Consider the following 21,909-nt stretch of genomic DNA (forward strand, 5'->3'; position numbering starts at 1 on the left):
TGAATACAAAGCATGTGCTTTTTCAAATGGGGCAATTGTGAAAATGCTACAGTATTCTCTTTACACAATTTGCACCTGTAAGGTTTTCACCAGTGTGTCTGCGAATATGCAAACGCAAAGCTGTTGAATGTGCAAATGCTTTCCAACAAACCTGACATCGATAGGGCTTCTCTCCAGAGTGAGTTCTTTGATGAACTATGAGATGAGATCTTTGAGCAAATGTAGCTCCACAAGCAGAACAGCCATGTGGTTTCTCTTGAAAGTGTGTACGTAAATGCTGTGGGAGATGCCCTTTGAATTCTTTATTACAAATATCACAATGAAATGTCTTAACATTTTCATGAAAACAAGTCAAATGCTTTCTCAGCGCATCTGGCCTTATAAAGCTTTTCCCGCACTGATGGCAAGTATAATCTCGAACTTCTAAATGTCTGTTAACATGGAGCTTTAAATTACCCGAAGTAGTAAATGTAGCAGCACAATGTTTACATTTATAAGGCCTCAGACCTGAGTGAGTATAAGAATGCTGTTTGAGTTGACCACCACGAGCAAAACGCATAGGGCAATTAGGACACTGATAAGGTTTGTGACCAGTATGGACTCGGAGATGTAAACGAAGTCTTTCTTTTAAAGGAAAAATCTTTTTACAATATTCACAAATAAATAGTTCAGTTTTCTCGTCCAAACTACTAGAATGATGGCAAGTTATATGATTTCTTAAAGCTACTGCCTGTCTAAACCTGCGACCACAATCATTGCAAGCAAAGGGTCGTTCACCTGAATGAGTTCTACTATGTTTGCGCAAATCATTTTTTCCTAAAAATCGTTTACCACACAATCACCACACTCATATGGTCGAGACTTTTCTTTGGCTTTAGTCATTGTTAAACTTATTCAAATAGTAAATGCAAAAATTTAGCAAGAGTTATTCAATGTATAAATTTGGCATAAAAGACTAGAATGTTGATCATATATTTAAGCTGTTCTAACATATTAGATCATGCGAATGCAAAGTGATCTCTACAAGAAATAAAATCCCACCACCATATAATTTATGTTGACTTAACTACATTTTGTATTAGAACCATTCACCATCAGCTTACAAATTGAATTTAAAGTGAGCTGCAATAAAAATAATCATTTATTGCTCTTTTATAATTAATACTAATTAAATGTATTGTGCAATTTTTTATAATTAAAACACTTACCATTTTCACAAAATTGATTGACTTACAATAACATGCTTGATACAAACTTTCCACTCCATTTATTTATTCATTTTAACAAATTATATCTATCAATTTGTCATATTTTATCAAATAATGTTTAAACTAAGAAGTCCCATATCCTATCCTTATTTGACAGATTAAAAACTTTGCACATAATATCGATTTCTGCATACAGGAATCGAGCCAAATCGAGCCAATCGAGCTCGATAAAAGAAGTTTTTTTGTTGTTCATAAACTTATCGATATCGTAATCATATCGTAACTATCGATCCATAGATAAGGCAATGGATTTTAGGATTTTACATCGGCACACTAGCGCTGCGTGTGTGACACACGAAATACTTAACCGGTCGCTGTTTTGTTCGAAGTCAGTTCGAAGTAAATACGCCCTTTGAAAGCTTTTGGCTTTTGGTTTTGATTTAACTCGACTTTAAAAACGTTTTGCGTTGAAACAAAAGAATTCATAGATTTACTAAATCGTTCATTGGATTATTTTTTATTGTGGAGAACAATACATACGTTTCAACACATTAGTATGACAAAAAATATTTTCCAATGAAAGTGATATTCAAGGTAAAAACTTTATAAAATAAAATGGCGTCAGATAACACTAGTCGTAACTTGAATGATTTACGTGTATCAGATCTTCGTGAAGAATTAGAGAAACGTGGTTTAGATAAAACTGGAGTGAAATCGGTGCTTGTTAAGAGATTGCAGCAAGTACGTATTGAAAATGATTTATAAATGTGTTCTTTATTGAATTAGTTAATTACTCATTACAAATAGAAAATCATTAACATCCGTATTGACATCGTAGTTATAGTTACCGTAATTGATTTCATGTTAGCCTTTTCGGGTTGCTTTTCTTTATGTACTATATTGGTTTTAAAGTTTTCAGTCACTTTTTACTTTATATTTGAAAAGCTATTTTAAATTTATTTGGAATATGCTGACATTCTAATGGAATATATTTATAGGCCTTGTCTGACGAAAGTGCGAATTCTGAATATAAAGTAACATCTGATAGTGTACAGATTGAAAACGCAGCAATGGACAAATCTGAAAATTTGAATACCGATGTGGTGTGTGTAGAAGAAAATGAACATGCAGAAATTAATCCAGATGAAGTTGATCCAAATGATATGGTAGTAAAGGATGAATTAGATGCTTCTATTGACGAAAATGACGCCAATGAGAACACTGAAAAAGAAGAAAATATGGAGCAGGTAGATGTTAAGGAAGAGGAAGAGGAAGAAGATGAAGAAAAATTTGAAAAAATGGCTGACAATCACTATGAACTAAAAAAATTAGAAGTAAAGGTGTGGTTTTATTTATGCTTCAGCTAATTGAGTAATTAGAACTTCACTATAATTAGATTTCAATTACTTTCTCACCTATATATATATTAGGGTGGTCCTTAAAATGGTCATTTTTGAATTTCCTTGCTCCCAGGGGCTCAAATGGTTCCAAATAGATGAAAAACAATTCTCTGAAAGTTTTAGCTCTTAATATTAACGTTTAGATAGAGCGCAATTCAATCAAAGTTTGTATGAAAAGAGCATAGAAAACATTTTGAAAGATTAAAAAAAATGTTTTAGGTATAACTTAGCAACAAATGAATGAGTTTTATTTATTCATAAAAGTGAGTTTGCTAAATTACATCTAAAAAACACTTTTGAAATTTTTGAAAATTTTTCCGTGCTATTTCCATACAAAACTTTGATTGAATTGCGCTCTATCTAAACGTTAATATTAAGAGCTAAAACTTTCAGAGAATTGTTTTTTATCTATTTGGAACCATTTGAGCCCCTGGGAGCAAGGAAATTCGAAAATGACCTTTCTAAGGACCACCTAATATATATATATATATATATATATACATATATATATATATATATATATATATATATATATATATACACTCACAAATTCCGAGATTGGCATCCGAGTTGAAAGGGTTTAGGGGCCGTTCAAGTATTACGTAAGCACTATAGGGGGGCGGGGGGGTTATTGATTTGCTTATTTTGCCTATTTTTGGTAAGAAATTTGCTTACTTTTGATGACAAAGGGGGGGGGGTAAATAATTGTAGTAAATCTGCTTACGTAATACTTGAACGATCCCTTATCTTCAAATTGATTCAGGAAAAAATAGTGTGAAAAGTTTTTCTTTACCAATACACACCTGAGTGCCCAAAGTGGGCTATTTTTAATTCTAAGCATTGATTCAAATTTTCAAGTAAAAATGGACATTGCTGCTGCACGATTGGCAGGTTGTCTACTGCAGGCTTCAAACTCACAATCCCTTCTGCATGTGTCCATGCATTTTACCATTAAACCATGGAACACCATAGATTAAAATGGAATACAACTTTATTAAAATTTAATAGTTCCAATTTAAGTCATTTATAATCACCATCTATAAATATATATATGGCACACATCAAGTCTCAAAACGTATAAAAATAAAATTATTTTTTCTTAACTTATTTTTCATTTTGTTGAATGGTTGTTTAAAAACACTTCAAATTTTTTTTAACATAAAAAACTATCAAGATATTTGATCTTCTATATATCATCTATATATATATCTATATATATATATATATATATATATATATATATACAAAAAAAACAAATTGTTTTTTTATTATTGGGTTTACTATTGGGGAAAAGAAACAATGATATATATATATATATATATATATATATATATATATATATATATATATATATATATGTTTGACTCAACACATTATGTATATCTTGTGATTGCAGCTAAATTAATAAAATATCATTTTCTAGGTTGAAGATTGTGCATCTAAGATACGCCCTGGCCCTGCTTGCTCAAAATTGAATCATCCAACATTGGTTACTAAGGCTAAATCTGCAAGTAACACAGCAGAAAATAAACCTGATATCAACCAAGGTGATCAAGACGATTCAATAAATTTAACCATTGGGGAAGATGAAGAAAAATTATTACAGGAAGCTGTAAGTTTTTTTTTTAATCTTGATATTACTTGATTTTTTTAATATTGATAATTGCTCATGTGCTCATGATTCATTAAGGAGGGTTTTCTCTAGTGTAGAGGCATCAATTTTAGGTCATTTTAAATTCATTATAAAAAAGGGTAGCAATTTTTCACTATATTTTTTTTATAATTTATTAACATTACAAGAGTACAGAGGAAAAGGTACACATATTCTTAAATACTTAATTTTTGAAACAAGTAAAAACTTCTGAATTTCCACACTAAAAAACTCCTTTAATAAGTTAAATATTTAATTTTTCTCTCATATTGCCATTATTTCAGTAATATGTTAATTTTACATAATAGTAATGAATTTACTTTGCCCATTAATATACCTGTTTCACATAATATTAATGAATTTTACTTTTGCAGGAAGATTCTCATCCTCGTAGCAAGGCATCAGGTATGTTTTATTTATTTATAGTTAATTATGTAAATATGTGATAAGATTGCACATGCTTAGGTTATAATTTAGTCTGTTGCATACAAATTCAATTAAAGAATCAATAGTTAAATTATATGAATGGAGAACGGCAGATACTCAAATATCTTCAATTGGATAGCAAGTGTAAAATTATGTTGATTTATGTGTAGAATATCGACACTACCAATATAGATATATAATACCGATGTATTATGATGTTGATATTATTGTCACACTCCTGATGTGGGAATATTGACATATTTAGGAAACTGTAAATTTTGTTCTGAATTGGATTTTACCTAAGACATATATTTTGAAAATGGAGGAACCAAAAATGAAAGTTTTTATGAACAAATTTTATCTAATTATTTATTCGTTTTTATAAATCTGTCAAATTATCATGAACAACAAGAACATTATCTGTGTCTTTATAAAGTGAATAATTCAATGGAAATTTGAATGGAAATATTACATTAGATTAAAAGGAAATATAAACTGATTAATATTTGTGAGTGTACTTCAAGTATGAGTATGAAACCATAATAAACTTAAATAATCAAGCAAAATATTGGTGAAATAAAATTGTCAATGAAGATGCATCAAACAAGAAAATTGAATAAGTTAATAGTGATTAGTTACATATATAAAAATATGTGACATCCAGATACTTCAAGATTTTTAATTAAGAATTTTTTATATTCGAATAAGGATATCTCTATAAATGTTTCACACAATTTTGATCAACAACTTATTTGATTTTGAAGCTAATAATTACTAAAACAATAATTGGAATTAGAAGATTTCGGAGGAAGCTTACATTCTGGATAGAAGATCATTCAAAGTGAAACAAATGATGAATATGGATGCTCAAAATGAAGTTATAAAGTAAGGATTATGATTCTGATTCATATGATTATTTCATTCAACAAGTTGGTGGAAGAATTATAAACTATTATTTACTATGGTAAATGGTTAAGAAAGAAAGTCACTTCTGTTTATTAAGACTGTAAAGTTAACTGTATTCACAGACTATTATTATTTTACCTAATCATGTGCATTTTAATCTTAAAAAAGCATTTAACAATTAAAAAGTTTTACATTTTGTGTTGTGTAAACTTTGCAATCACAATTTTACATATTTTAAAGTAAATGCTATCTTACATCATGCAAACCTGCATTGCATAATTTTAGTAAATAAATTGTATGTTTATAATGTGAATTTTAAGCATTTTTGTGTTTGGAGTTCATCACATACATGTTGCAGTTTTTTTTTGCTACACGAATATTTCATGATTTGGCTGAATCTTTATGAAATGAGCTTCTGTTACCTAGATGCCAAAAAGCAGTCAAAATCTTCGTCAAACAGTGTCATGCAAGAACAGGTGTCGGCTAAAGATGTTCGGTCATCATTGAAGGAAGAAAATAATCAAGGGCAAACTGGTGATGTGTCGATCAGTGAGGAGTGTGGGGATAGTAGCACAGTATCAGCAGCAGAGAAGAAAAATGAAGATGAAACTACTGATAGCAAAAGCCAGCAGCTTGATGCCGTTTCTTCTAGGTTGGTTCAATAAGATGCCTCTGTTGATGCCTGCACTATTCAGTTTTATCCTGACAGTTTGTATCATATTTGTTTAACAATCACTGGAAAATGAAGAAAATTTTGTTGACCAAGTTTGCCGGAGACATCGGTAAGGCGTTTCAGTGTCTCATGATTGCTTTGGGCACCAACGGTGATGTAAAATCATTTTGTCTAGTTTGCTAGCACTTTTCATTAAAGTTTTGCACTATAATTTTGGATTGAGGCTGTGGAACATCTTACTACTGTATTTGAGGGTGTGGTTCTACTCAAGATGCTTCAAGAAAATCTGTCAAGACTTCCTTTTTTGCTTCAAGAGTTATTTCTAACTTCAAGATAAATGATCTACCCAAAATACCGCAGTCACACAAAGTTCAAGATGTAACAACAAACTTCAAGGGAGTGAAGAATATGCCAGCTAGCACCAGGAGCTATATCAGATGTGCAAAACTTTTTTGATCAGTGTTGGCCTTTATTAATAATGCATTTGTGTGTCATTTCAAAAACAATTCATCCCGAAAACGTATTCCCAACGTAAATGAAACTATTTTATGGTGGAATTCTGTCTGAAATTAATTCTAATTATTTATTAGGAATATTTAATTTTTTGCACAATTTGCATACATGGATATATGTGTATATATATGTATGTGTATGATGATATATATATATATATATATATATATATATATATATGCACATGTATAGGCGTATATATTCTAGCTGAACAGTATATATCAAAATATACATGAAAACTAATTAAAAATTATTTCAATTCTTTTTTTGGAATATATGTAGTAGTGACTTTCATGATCAAAGAAATGCTAATGGTATCGTTTAATTGTATGTATTATCTGATCAAGTTTTACAGTAACTTTTTATTTAAATTTGTTAATGTAAGCAGTAAAATCTGTTAGAATAAATTTAACCAATATATAAGACTTTTTGTCATGGAGGTTATTACATTTATATTTTCATTATATAAGATATGCACTATAAATTTTAGCTCTATCTTTTTTATATGTGTGGGATATATGCAAAAATAATTTTTCATGAACACTTTTTACTATCACATTTATCATTTGATTTTATCATATGGAAAATCAATTTGTTTTCACAAATCTATCACCAATTCTATCATTACTACCAATATTTGCATAATTGATAATCTGATGAAAATTATTTTTGCATTAACCACATATTATATATGTAAAAAAAAATATAGATATTCTTGGACGTTCATTATATTTTACATCATTTCTAAAACAATATGAATCTTAATTATATCAATTATCATGAGAATATTGTAATTTACATATCGGAATTTAACAATAATTATATTTTGTAGCTCAACACCTTCTAAATCTACGGGAAAAGACGATAAAGGTATTGAATAGCTTATATAAATTATCTTATTCAAATACATCAAGTTTACACTATACATATTTGATTCCAGATTCTCAGAAAAAGTCGAGCAATAGTAGTACCAGCCGGAATTTGTGGGTGAGTGGTCTTGCAAGCAGCACTCGTGCCACTGATCTGAAACAAGTATTCTCCAAATATGGAAAAGTGATTGGAGCCAAAGTTGTGACTAATGCAAGAACACCTGGTGCTCGTTGCTATGGTTATGTGACAATGGCTACTAATGAAGATGCTACTAGATGTATTCATCATCTTCATCGAACGGAGTTGCATGGGAGAATGGTTTCAGTAGAGAGGGCAAAGTCCGACAATGCCGTTCCTGCTAAAAAAGAGTCTGGAAAAGCTGATGTTGAACATAGTTCTAAAAATGACAGTGCTGAAAAGTCAGTGAAAACAGAAAATAAATCTGGTGATACTTCTTCTGCAACAAATGGAACGGTGCAATCTGCTGAGGGAGCAAAAGATCAATCTGAAAAGACTACTGAAGGAGATAAAAATAAGAAGGCAAAAAGTGAGTCCAAAACAGATGCAAAGACAAGGACAGAAGTTCATCAAGAAAATCTCGTTCTAAAGTTAGTTCAAAGTCAAGGGATCGCGATCGCTCTCCAAGAAGTAGAAAATTAAAATCAGATACTTCAAGGGAACGCAAGATGCAAGTTTTATCCTTTCAGCAAATTAGAGTGAGTATTTAATATCTAATAATTTTGATTTTTTGTTTATTTCTGGCTTCATAAATCATTATCGAAAATTTTTGTTTGCTTCTTTAAAATTGCCACTAATTTAACCGTCCGGTCAATAACCAAACTTTCACCATTCGTTCTATAACCGGGTACCCACGTATAGTGTGGTAGAATTATAAGTCATTAGTACACTGAATTACATTTTTTTTATGTGTAAGCTTGCTATGTTGCATATAAAATGGCTATAGTGATACAGTTTATAGTCCTCATAGAAATAATAATAGCAGAACACCTGGTCAAACGATATTTCTAAAAACCTGACAATCGACGAGCAAGGATATCCATACAGAGATCCAACTAGATTTACTCAGTATTTTCCGTCAAAACCAGCTAAATACGGAATTAAAGTATGGTGGATATGTGATGCTGAAAATTCGTATCCACTTACTGGACAGCTTTACACTGGAAAATCAAAAGATGAAAGAGTCGTCAAGGACTTAGTGGTGCCTTATAAAGGATCCGATAGAAACATCACAATGGATAATTACTACACTAGTCTTTCACTGGCAAAATTGTTACTATCTTGGGACTTGACAATTGTTGGCACTTTGAAGAAAAATAAAGCTTACATTTCACCAGAAATGGCTGTATCAAAAACGCGAGAAGAATTATCTGCGGTGTTTTCACGATAAAGTTGCGCTATGTAGCTATGTGCCAAAAAAAACAAAGTAATACTTTTGCTATCACCAATGCATTATGAAGCAAAAATTAATGATTTATAACTGGTCTATGGCTGGAGTAGACACGATGGATAAAATGCTTGGTAGACCACAAAAAGGTCTACCAAAAGGTGGCCTTTGCGTTTTTCTACAATATTCTCGACATTGCCAGCCTTGCAACATATATTTTGTATTATGAGAATAACAAAATGCTTATTAAAAATCGTATGAAGGATGATTATTTTATAGGCAATTGGGCAGACAATCTGTACTCCATTCGTTGAAAGTCGTTCGCATAATGCAGAAACTATGAGGCATTTCTCAACGAAAGTAGCAATTGAATCTGTTTTTGGCAAGCTGCCAATCCAAATGTGCAGCCATCATCATTGGTATTCTTGACACCTCAGACACAACGCGATTCAACTGGGAGAAAAAAAATTACTGGTGTATGCTACAAATGCCTTCAAAGTGAATTAAAAAAACGGCGCAAATCCGCCGTTCGGTATGTAAGAATCCTATTTGTGATAAACATTGCATTACAACTACGATATGCTACGTTTCTCTAGTTTATTATAATTGCAATTGTTTATAATTATTGTTTAAATAGAAAAAAATCACAAACTATATTGTTAAAAATCAAATTATCTAAATACTATAATAAACAGTCTTTCCAGGGTGTATAAACATGTTATTAACAGGTATTAATCGTAGTGGGTACCCGGGTACCCGGTTATTGAACGGAGGGGATATCAAATTGGATTGTTAATAACTTTTATTAAATAATTGAATTGAATTTTTTTTTACGAAAAATGAGTGTTAAATTTACTTTAACTTTGGGGATCCGGATGGCCATACAAATTTTTTAAGTAGTAGTTAATATATTTTACCTGCAACATGAAATGGATACCCGGGTACCCGGTTATTGACCGGACGGTTAATTTAATTAATAAAATTCTTTATCATATTTTTCATTTTTTTTACTTATTATTAGGCTGAGCGTGAAAAGCAAAGAATTCGGGACCGAGAGCGCGCCCTTCGTGAAGAGGAACGCAAACGGAGAGAAGAACAACAACGGAATCGTGAAGTTGAGCGTTGGCAGAGGGAAGAAGCTGCCCGTTTGGCAAAGGAGCGCGAGAAGTTGCAACGCGAACGCGAGAAGATTGAACGCGAGAGAGTTGAAATACTGAAACTGGAACGAACGCGCCAGAAGTTGGAGCGGGAGCGACTCGAGTTCGAACGCATGGAACTCAAGAGACAACAGATGAAGTTAGTATCTAGTAATCATTCATAATACTCATTAATTAGGTATGGCGACTAATTAAATGCGGCTTGCACTCTTAAATGGTTTTAATTGAACCGTTTTTTAAGAGGTCACATGGGTTTTCTCGGGCAAAAAACGGCCTTTCAATAATTTTTTTACATGTAAAAAATGAAAGATTTTAATGTATTTTTTAACTTCCCGTAGGGTAAGTTATTGTAATGGGCCGAAAATCGGAATTGAAAATTTTTACATTTCTCGACGTTTTGAAGGTTTCTGAACGTTTTGGCGTACTTCAGAAAAAATGGATGTGTGTGTGTGTGTGTGTGTATGTATGGATACAAATTTCCAGTCACGTTTTCGGGCGCACGGATCAACCGATTTGAATGGTTCAAAAAACATCCGATTCCTATTGATAGGGAAAAGAGCTGATTAGTTTTTGGCAAAGGCAGGTCCAGCCGTTTCGGAGATACGGAGCAAAGAGTGCAGAAAATAGAAATCGTATTTTTGAGAGAACGGAGTATCCGATTTGAATGATCTAAAAAACATTCAATTAGTAATGATTGGGAGAAGTGTTTATTAGTTTTTGGCAAAGGCAGGCCCAGCCATTTTGAAGATACGGAGCTAAATATGTGAAAAATGTCAGTTTTTGAGAGAACTAAGCGTCCGATTTAAATGATTCAAAGAACTTTCTGCTTGTCTTAACAAAATAATCGATTTTGGAAAAAAAAAATTTGTCCCATTTTTAGTTTTTTGTATATCGAAAATATTTATTTTTAATTCTGACTGTAGTTCTAATATACTTTACAAATTTCAACTCTGCAATTCAGTTTATATAATATTTATAAATGTTAGACAATGTTACAATATTTATAATAATCTATTTGAAAACATTCAGTAATCCTCGAACATTTCGTTACGGTACGGGAAGTTCCAGCAATTTGCCTTAAGGCACGATGCCACCCACCCCACTAGTTTTTTTTTGTAAATACATATTTAATAAACATTTTGTAAAATTTTCAAAAAAAATATCAAAATGGAGGTCATTACGTCGCCATTTCCGGCAGTCCTTCGGAAAAAAGTTGTCTCCGCGTTGTCAGCAGAACTTCTTTCAGGATCATTTCAAATAAAAATAAAAAATACGTGTTTTAGTAAAGACAATGAACTGAACTGACAAAAAATGAAAATAGGATTTTTGGCAGCAGACGTTTTTATAAAATTAAAATTTCTCGATTTTTGTTTGTTTTTTTAAATAGTTGTAATTAAAAAAACAATTCTTTGTTCAAGACTTTATAAATGATATCTCAAAGACCTGTGTAAAATTTCATCAAGATCAGTTGAGCAGTTTGCCAGAAATCTTGACAACCGTCTTTGAAAACATAGTTTTGTTAAGAGACAATAAAGGTGGACCTTGAGCGTCCACCTTTTCATGCCTGCATCTTCACAACTATTAGTCGGTAGAGATGTTATTGAACTTAATAAGACTATAAATTTTTGAAACCGTGAAACCCATGTAACCCCTTAAAATAATGCAAATATAAAATACTTTTTGTTATTCGATAGTACAATTCAGCTGTCAATCTGTGAAAAAGATTTTTTTGATCAAATTGGTAGTTTTTGTTTGGCATTTATTGGAAAATCAAATATAAAAGTTTTAAGTTTTGCAAAGATAAAAAAGACATCTTACACTCACAAGAAGTTATGCCTGTTTATGGTGACTAAGCATTTTAAGAAAACGTCAGTGTCAAAATTAGTTTGCCAAATTTCGTTCAGGTGATTTTTTCATCAAAAAGGAATTGTCTACTTTGAACTGTTATCAATAACCAAATAATGATTTCTTATATCTACATCGAACAACTTAGGAAATAAAATATGAAACTGAAAAAAGCAGCCTAAATCAACATATTGTAACGGTGATTTATTCAATTATTGACATCAAATATCTTTGGCCACTCGACAAAATTTATTGGAGCTTGGTTGAAATGTTTTGCCATATCTACCATATAGTCCTGATCTTACACCATTTGATAACTTTCGGTTCCGGTCTTAACCAAATTCCTTGAATTTAAAACTAGATCAGTAATAATGATGGTTTCAAATTGTATTTGATTCAGTTTTTTGCTAATAAAATCCACAAGTTTTATGAAATGAGGCAATAATGCTGCTTGAAAGATGACAAAAAGTGATTAAAATAGACAATTCACTTCAGAAAGAAATATATTTATATTTAGTACAATGAAAAAAGTGTTATTGATTTTCCTAAGAAAAAAAAACGTCATTGATAGAGAAATATCCACACTTACATAGTTGTCAACCTGACAGTAACTCAGCAAAGCTTCCGTATCAGATGCCTTATTGATTTTTATTTATGATGCCAATTGAATTTAAATTATTTATTTTGCATTTTTTTATATCATGCATTTTTTGAATTATGTTCATGTTTGAGAAGTTAACCCTTTGCATCAACAAAATGATAAAGTTGCAATAAATTAGTTTTTTTTACAGAATTATTTAATACATATAATAATTAACAGATTTAGCTAAAGAAATGAAAATTTTACATTATGAAATCACGAATTGTGCGAAAATTTGAATTTTTGAAAGTCTGGACGATCTCGGAATTCGTATAATAATCGTTTCACAAACTTTACATACGGCAATAGCTTTTTTCACCCTTTGCATATAAAATGTACATGTGAATGCATTTGAAAGTATTAAAAAAAATCGCTAGCACTTTGGGTAATTTTGCAAGTAACTGGTGGCATATTAATTAGCGTGATCAACACTGCCCTTGTATTTGTCTAAATTTATTACAAATTTAGATTAATTATATCGTTGCTTGCCTCCTCTTACAAATCTCGTTTTGTTGAAGAATATTGTAAACCTTAATTCAGAATCCCTTATGTACATATTTTTGTTCCTTTTTAGCAACTGGTACTGCACTCAATGCCTTTGTCGGGTATAAAACTACTCTAAAATTATTAATCTCTTTGAGTTTCAGTCTTTCCTCTAAGGGTCAATTACTTTAAATGTCCAATCAAAATTTTTTGGTTAAATATTTTTCTATTGAGAACATTAGCAAAATTTGTTCTTGCATATTTAGTAAGTATGTTGTGCCCATATTGAGGATGCCTCGAATGAAGGCAACAAGTATGCCATATAGATTTCTGTATTAAGAATTTTATTCTCCAAATTATTTCTGGAGTAATTATTTTTCTCCTCTGTTTTGTTCTGGATTTTTGTTCTAGGGCAAAAAAATCATATTGTAATAAAAATATAATCAACAGATTATATGAACACAGATAAATAAAACAGATATTTTAAACTAGGGCATGTTCAGACATGTAATTTAGATAAGTACTAAGAACAGATTATCTAAACACTTAGTCCATAGTTTAGGCAGTTTTTCATTTTTCTAGATGCTAATAATTATATGACCGCACGGGCTAGATTCGATGACGAAAATTTAATGAAAATAGTCGCTATGTTTGCAAATACAATTAAATTATCTGTATTATATCAGATATATAAAAAAAAGAGTGCGCGTAAGGTTCACACGCGATTGAAGTAAAACTTATTTGCTAGTATTTAAGTAAAAATAAATACATCATATAACAATTTTGAATAATGTTTATTAGTAATATGGTAACACTCATGATGTACACATTTATTAGTGTCAACCACTATACACATTTATATAATGATAAATCATAAATTATAATAGCATTGAAATATGTATAATACTTAAAAACAATAATGTAATTAAAGTCATACTTCAAATATGACATGATCGGTTTGAGATTGTAATTAGCATTTAGAAATGAACCTTACTTTATTTAAGTAATTGCTGATTAATAAATTTTATTATATTCGTTCACACAGTGGATTATGTTAAACAACGCTTAAACAAATATTGTTTTTGCAACTTCACTCATCATGTAATTGTGTTTGAAGAATTTCATGTAATCAAAATTAACATACATTCATTGACTGCTAGTGTTTGTACGCGTTTACACCCTAGTCGCGCCTAAAGAAGTTTTACTTCAAACAACTTCTTAGATTTTCTGCAAAAGTATTAATGAAAATATCATTGTAATACAAATATCTGTAATACTTATTTTGCAGGATAGAAGAGGCTCGAATGGCCGCTAAACGATCAGCATTAGACCGTCGTGATCCATACCCTCCCGGTCACGACGATCGAAAGCGTCCAACTTTGGGCGAGCGCAGAATGGAACCACCACCACCACCGCGATTTGATCAAGTGTCCACCAATGTTGGGGGCCCGGGACAAAGTAGATCAGGGGCAGGAAATTACGGAGAATCTAGCGATTTAATGTCATCTAAAAAGCGAGACTACGGCGGAAAGCGCGATGACATACGAAAGAACGATGCTCGGGGCGCTGGCGGTGATTTTAAACGCGGCTCTGACTTTGATATAATGCCCAGGCACTCTAGTGGAAGTGGTGGACATATGATGCATCCCAGTAAGTCCGGTAATAATCATGCATCATGCTTCTTTTTCATATTGATTTTATATGTTTTAATTTGCTATCAAAAAAACTAAAAATTTTAGTTTCATATTTATATTGCATGTATATTGAAAATCTTTAATTTATTTTAAATATCACTATTTTCAGGTCACTATTTTTTTTTGCAATCATTCTCTAAAACTCATGAAATGTTTTTCACAAAATTTTTTTCATATTTATAGTATAATAATACATAATTTCATTTTCTTGACTGTTCATATATTATTTTGATTTTTTGCATCTTGGGGTATGGTCTTTGGTTAGTTTTAACTTTTGTACTAATCATTCAACATTTTAAAACTTTTGACTGTTATCATTTTATTGTTTCATATATTTTGTAGATAAAACTGTTTCAGGTCATTCATCATCTCATCAAGGAAATCTTATGAAATATCCAGGCCAAAATTATGATGATCGTGGCAGGGATAACTCTGATATAAATTCAAGACAAGATTCAGGTTCTGGTGGACCTATGCAATCATCACGTTCAAAGGATTCTAGGTAATTAAAATTAATATAGTGCAATTTTAAGTAATACTTTATAATTTCGAACTCTTCCTTTTTAATTTTCTTTCTAACTACTCTTTCCTTTCTTTTTAACTTCTTCATATGGAGCAAAGATATCTTTACTTGGCAATAAAGATGAAAAATTAGATGTGAAGATGAAATTGCTCTTTTGAGCACTGGTTACAGTGTATAATATACTTTCTTGAATCGAGTTTAACTCACCATCAGTTAGAGCACATATAATTGAGGTGCCATATAAAACTATTCATGAATACTTTTTACTTGTAGTCGTTATGCCGATCGTTCAGCCGATAGACCTTCCGATCGCGGATCAGGCATGTCTTACAGGGGTGGTGGAGGGGACAGAGATGCAGGCCGAAGACCTGTAGAGACTCCTGATCACAGATCTTCTTCAGGAGGAAAAATGGCAGTTCGCGGCAATAGCAGAGAACGCCGATATGTTGATAGTAGTATGAAAGGTACAGAGTGAATATGCAATATTCCTAGCAAATATGCCAATCTGACTAAAGTCAGTTTTACCAAATATAGAATTAAGTAATTAATTACCGAAATAATTTACTTGTGTAGATAATGGGCGTTATAGTGATCGACCCAATTCATCATGGCACTCTGGGGGTGGATCATCTTCTTCAAAGCCTTATGGCAGTGGTGGGATGAGCTCTTCGGGGTCAGGCATGGGCTCTGGTCAGAATATGGTTACAAATAATCCATGGGCAAATGATTCTCGATCAAAACCTTCATCCCAAAATCAATCATCTACATGGCGCCAAGTGGACAATTCATCCTCAAATGACAGGTATGAAGAGAGATATGTCAGCATTTACAAACAAGGCCATCCGGTCAGCGGTATGGCTGGCAAGGGTAATGTAACTGTTAATACCTTCACCAGGGACTATCTCAGTAAGACGATGCCCCAGGCACGAAATAACAATGTTCAGAGACAAGTGTCGTCATACCAGAAAAGTAGTTATTATTAAGTTGTAGTTTATTTTTAATGAATTTTGTGTTCTATGTGAGTATAATTAATTGTATTTTAAATCTGAGATACATGCTTATTTAAATTCAAACTCTGTTTTCTTTGGTGAACTATAATATTGTTATACATGTCTTAATAATCTTTTGATGTTTATATTATGTTGTTTCATCTAACTTCAGTGCGTTTTTGGGAGATATCTTATACATTTTTTTGTGATATTGCTGCTGATAACATCACATTCTGCTATAAACTCTCATTTCATAAGTTGTAGAATTTATGGATATTAATGGAAGTTCTTAAACAGTACATTTTACATGCTATGACATTCATTCATCCTACATTGATACACCTGCTTATATATCTCCCAATGTCTTCAAACTTGTTAAAAGCTTGTTCCATTTATTATGTTCGATATTTTCAAATTAATGAAATGTATTGTGAATTAATGAACATAGTAAATAAAATTCATTAAATTTGATTTTTATGCACAATTCTATTTCAATCATTCAAGTAAAAAGAACAAAGAACTAACAGGTACTTTGTATGTGTGTATACATACTTTGTATATATGTGTATAAACATACCTTAATATTTTTGTCTTAGTTGCAATGTTATTTAATATACTAATACAGTTTGATTTTGCGAGCTTTTATTACGCAAAATGTAGTACACATAGAGGGAAACATATATGTTGATGTTAAAGTAAATGTAATTTTATTCCACAAAGGCGATAAGATTCAATATTGACCTTCCGCTACATGCACACGGACTCTTAGTCTGCACGAATAATAAACTTTACCGTCATTCATTCCCAATGCATTGTCTTAAAAAAAATTCTGAATATTATTCTTTTAGATGTTCAGATTGCCTTAAAAATGATGTAGATCAAAAATAGATAATCACTTATATCCGTTTTTTAAATAAATATCCACATATACGATCCTATTCGTTAAAAATTAAGTTTTACCCATGCGGACTAGCGGAAGGTTAAGATTTTATCATACAGCATTATTTGCACATCACATGAATACACAAGAATTTGCATGAATTCTAATCATTTTCAACAATAGTTTCTGTGATAAATTGTTCAAATTTAAATATTCAGTGGTCGATACATTATTTTTCAAATTTAATTGAATAAAGTATTTTATAAGATAATTCTAACGCGGGGTTTAGTATTTCTTAGAAAAATTACTTGAAGTATATAGCCTTCATGTATTTAAACTATTATATATAATTTGAAACTTAGTGGTCCATTTCAACATGATATTAGCAGTTTGTCTTTTCCTAATCTCTGAATCTAATATTTGCCAGATATTTTTTGCTGCCCTTAATGCTATATTAATACTGCATTTTAATACCCTTAAATCCTATTTAAAACTTCCAATTGCGTAACGAATCATTTAAACAAACTTATTTTATCATACACAAAACTAATTTATTGTAGCAATATTTTTTTAGAAGTAAGTAGAATTTATTTGTTTGTTTTTTGGGAGGTTTTTCATATAATTTTAGTGTATTGTTTGCATGTTTTGATAAATTATTCATATAAAATAATTAGAGCAAAGTAAATGCTAGTGGACCATAAAAGTGTACAATAAACACAATCCTAGTCATACTTTTTGTTTCAGATGGTCGCGTGCACCGTTATATCCACCTGGTGTTTCACCAAATTCCATTATGGGAAGTTCCAACACATATGGTGACAGATACAGTATGTCTTCAATAAGGAAATATTAAAAAATATATATAGAGAATTAATTTATCGGGCTTACTCAGTTTATATAATTTAGTTTATTTCTTGTTATTTAAGTGTACAGTTAAACAGAGAGATTGAAGTTTTAGTGTAAGATATTAAACAGAATAAAAATAAGAATGTAAGAATATTCAATAAACCTAATATAAGAGACACTTTGTTATTAACTTCGAAGAAGTTAGTTTTTGCGGACTTGTTAATTTTGTTTTCTTAGTTCAAATCAATTCAAATTAATTTTGAATGATTTGAGAACAAATTGCAACCAGTATGTGTGCATGTGTTTATGTAAGCGGTTTTCAAAAACCTGATGAAACTCGATAAAAAAAAATCGCGTGATTATGTTTGCGAGACTATCGGCCGAGCCGTTTCTTTAAATTTAGCAGAAAAGTGCAAGATTGAAAATTTAGAAACCAATAGCAAGATATCAGTTTGTACACGGACAGGGGTTTCTTTTTTAATTGTGGTGATTTTTTTATTATCTAAAAAATCATTAGCGTTTCTAATAATGAGCCGCGCTTTTTGAGGCATACAAGGGCGTGTTTGTGCAGTACAATAATTATATCCCTATTTGAAAAACATCAATTTTGAAAATAACTTCGATTAACTCTTAAAAATTTATTTTCTAAATAAACAGTTGAAAATTGTATCTAAATAGCTAATTCTGAATTTTATTAAGGTTATTATAAGTCCATGCAACTTGCCAAGGAAAATTGCTACTCCACTAACAACTACAGTTAAAAATAATTGGTGGAATCAAAAATATTTAATTAAATTTGGAACTTTAAATAATATAAAATAATGATACTTAATAGAAATTTTATTTAAGAATTAATGCTTGCAGAATCGAGACTTTTACCACCTCTTCACTTTGTTGATTTTTTATTTCATTGTCCTTCAAATACATTATATGGCACAAAGTCAGTTGGAATAGGCCACACAGATTCTGTAATAATAATTACATATAATTTATATGCGAAGAAAATCCAAGAGAAAAATTATTACCTTCGAAAGACTTCGGAAAATCTATTATTTTATAGAGCCCTGCATGCTCTCTCAGTTCAGGAATATCGTCATGATCCAATAAAAATTCTATCAATACTATTTCTGGCAAAAATGAAGAACATTTTTCTGATACGGTACTAATTGCGTCTCTTAATTCTTCCTGGATAATGGATAAATAAATTTCTAAGTATTTTATAGTAAAATTGGGTGTTTGCTATTAATTGAATTTCTAGGATATTTCTTGAATCACTATTTACTGTATAATAGTTCGAAATTTTTATATTGTTTAATGGCGTTATACTGTAAATTATTTTGATATAAAATTTAATTATAATGAATAAAGTATTAAAACTTTTACTTTAGAAAAACCACTATGTAAGTAATTATTTATCTAATTCTATCAAAAAAATGTTTGTTTGTTATAAAGTAAACACTGATACATACCAATCATAACACTAGGTGTAAATAACATTTTACTTGAAAAAGAAAAGTTAGTTGCACGAATGTCCCGATGTGTATAAAAACTTGATTTACTTGATCAATATATCATATAATTTCGATATTTCGATCTACTATCAACTTACTGCAGACTTTTCGAGACATTCCCGAAAATATCCAGCTAGATTGTACATTTTCGAAAATACGGTCAGGACGTGATTTCCAAGTTGTTCTGTATCGCAGGAAGGATTTGGTTTTGCGATAAGTGTAGGTGGTCTACCGGCAACTGATATCCATCGTGGAAAAAATCGCTAAAAAATATATTATTTATGGAATTAACTTGTTATGAATTAGAGTATTTATGGGGATGACCGTCCATTAATCACGTACTGGATTTTTAGGGATTTTTGACCCTCCCTTCCGATTAGTGATACGTGGTGTTATTTAGAATTGCCCTCACTCCACTAACGAACATATAACGTCACTCAATAAGTCCGTAGGATAACACATAGATGATGTAGCTATGTAATAATCCATAAGATTTGTAGGAGGCAACAACTTTAGGAAGATATATGTCCAAATTTCATGACAATCCGACGATTAGTTTACAAGTTACGGAGGTTCAAGTGACGCTACTTTAGATTTTTTCGAAACCTGAATTCAAAGCAATTTCGTGGGATTCATCATTGCTTTTTGATGGGTAACAATACCATTGCTGCAAAAGTATCGCTTGATAAGTGTTATCTGGACTGTCCCAAATCGAGACGAATGGTGGAGAAGTCGTTTGCTGATTTTATTCCATACAGACATTGACGATGCTGAACGTTCTGGAAGGTCAATAGAGGTGGTTACACTGGAAAATACCAAAAAGTCTACCGAAACGTTTTGGAAAACCGAAAAGTAAAAAGTCTGATATAGCTGACACCCTTCAGATATGAATGGAACCTGTTGGACATATCGTTCACAAATATTTGAATATGAAAAACCTCTGTGCTAAATGAGTGCCGCACAAACTCACATTTGACCAAAAGTATTACGTGTTGATGTTTCGTAAGAGTATTTGGAGCTGTTTAATCGAGTTTTTGCATCAATATGTCACCATGGATATGACCTGGCTTCAACACTATATTCCGGAGTCAAATAGACAGCTAGCCGAGTGGACTAGACACGATGACCAAAAAAATGCAAACAATCAGCTGGTAAGGTTACGGCATCAGCTTTTTTGGGATTCACAATTAATGATCTTCTTCAACTATCTTGCGAAAGGCTGGACCATCAACAGTGGCTATTGTATAACGTTATTGAAACATTTGAAGATCAAAATCGTAAAAATACCCCATTTGAGAAAGAAAACCGTGCTGCTCCATCAGGATAACTCACCAAGTCACAAATTCGTACTAACAGTGGCCAAAAAAACATGAATTAGGCTCCGAATCGCTTTTCCACTCACTATATTCTCTAGATTCCCTAGCGACCATATCCAGTTCTCAGATCTCAAAAGGATGCTCGCTCTGAAGAAATTTTTGCCAAATTATGAGACGATGGCCGAATTTTGTGCTAAGTACAAATCGTACTACAAAAATGGTTTCGAAAAGTTCGAAGGTCGCTATAATTGGTATATCGTTTTCGAAGAAAACTATATTGAATAAGAAAAAAGAATTTTAACAAAAAAATGAGTTTTTCTTAGTTATTCTACGAACTTATTGAGTGAAGTGATAATACGTATTTTAGCACCTAAAAAATTCCGAAATTTTTGGAATTTTTTTAAGTGTTTTTTTTTAAATACAGGTTAAAAACAAATACACGTTATATTTTACTATACCCCTTCACGTGATATTTCATGTTTGTTTTGTCAACCTCCCTTGCCAAGAAAATTAGGTGGCGAAACACTGCGAACGTTGGAAACTATTGAATTAAATATTTATTGTTGCCAAGCAAAATCATTACAACGAAATTCCTAGATGCAACAAAAGCTATGATACTTACAATTAGTGTAATAATTAATTATGTACAAATATCGATATTTTATTCACCTGTGTTATGATGGTAGAACATTAGGATCTTGGCCTTTCCAATAAACTCACTTTTCTCATTCGTCTTCATCAGCAGTTCCAAGTGTTTTGTTATTCCTTCTTCGCTTCCCTTTCACAAGGAATATATTATTTGAATAATTTCTTGCTTCCTTAACGTACAAAACTTTATCATTGTCATATTCTATTTTTGTGTTATTTTACCTCAACCATATGCACAAAGTGGTTTTCATAGTGCAGAAACAGACCGGTCAAAACGTCGTCGTTGTAGCCTCTGTTGAAGGCATCAATAGTTTTTCGACTAATT

The 21,909-nt window shown here is 31.4% G+C and overlaps 2 protein-coding genes across 2 annotated transcripts in view; one reads left to right on the forward strand and one right to left on the reverse strand.

The window, feature by feature from the left end:
* LOC113367029 (zinc finger protein 436-like) overlaps positions 1-882 on the reverse strand; it is a 2,044-nt gene extending 1,162 nt beyond the window's left edge. The window contains 3 exon segments of the mRNA XM_026608659.1: positions 8-88; positions 91-838; positions 841-882. Coding sequence (XP_026464444.1) covers positions 8-88; positions 91-838; positions 841-882 — 871 coding nt within the window.
* Positions 883-1,823: 941 nt separating this feature from the next.
* LOC113365744 (scaffold attachment factor B2-like) lies at positions 1,824-16,400 on the forward strand. The gene is given in 12 exon segments (XM_026607279.1): positions 1,824-1,949; positions 2,207-2,548; positions 4,032-4,224; positions 6,018-6,243; positions 7,610-7,647; positions 7,718-8,220; positions 8,223-8,363; positions 10,074-10,348; positions 14,466-14,836; positions 15,214-15,373; positions 15,668-15,858; positions 15,968-16,400. Coding segments are annotated over 12 exon segments (2,976 nt in total). The 3' UTR covers positions 16,378-16,400.
* The last annotated feature ends 5,509 nt before the right edge of the window (positions 16,401-21,909 follow it).

This window comes from Ctenocephalides felis, unplaced genomic scaffold (genome assembly GCF_003426905.1).
Source record: "Ctenocephalides felis isolate EL2017-DRISC unplaced genomic scaffold, ASM342690v1 CF-g0.4_SCAFFOLD_01170, whole genome shotgun sequence".
In the NCBI taxonomy this organism is placed as follows: domain Eukaryota; kingdom Metazoa; phylum Arthropoda; class Insecta; order Siphonaptera; family Pulicidae; genus Ctenocephalides; species Ctenocephalides felis.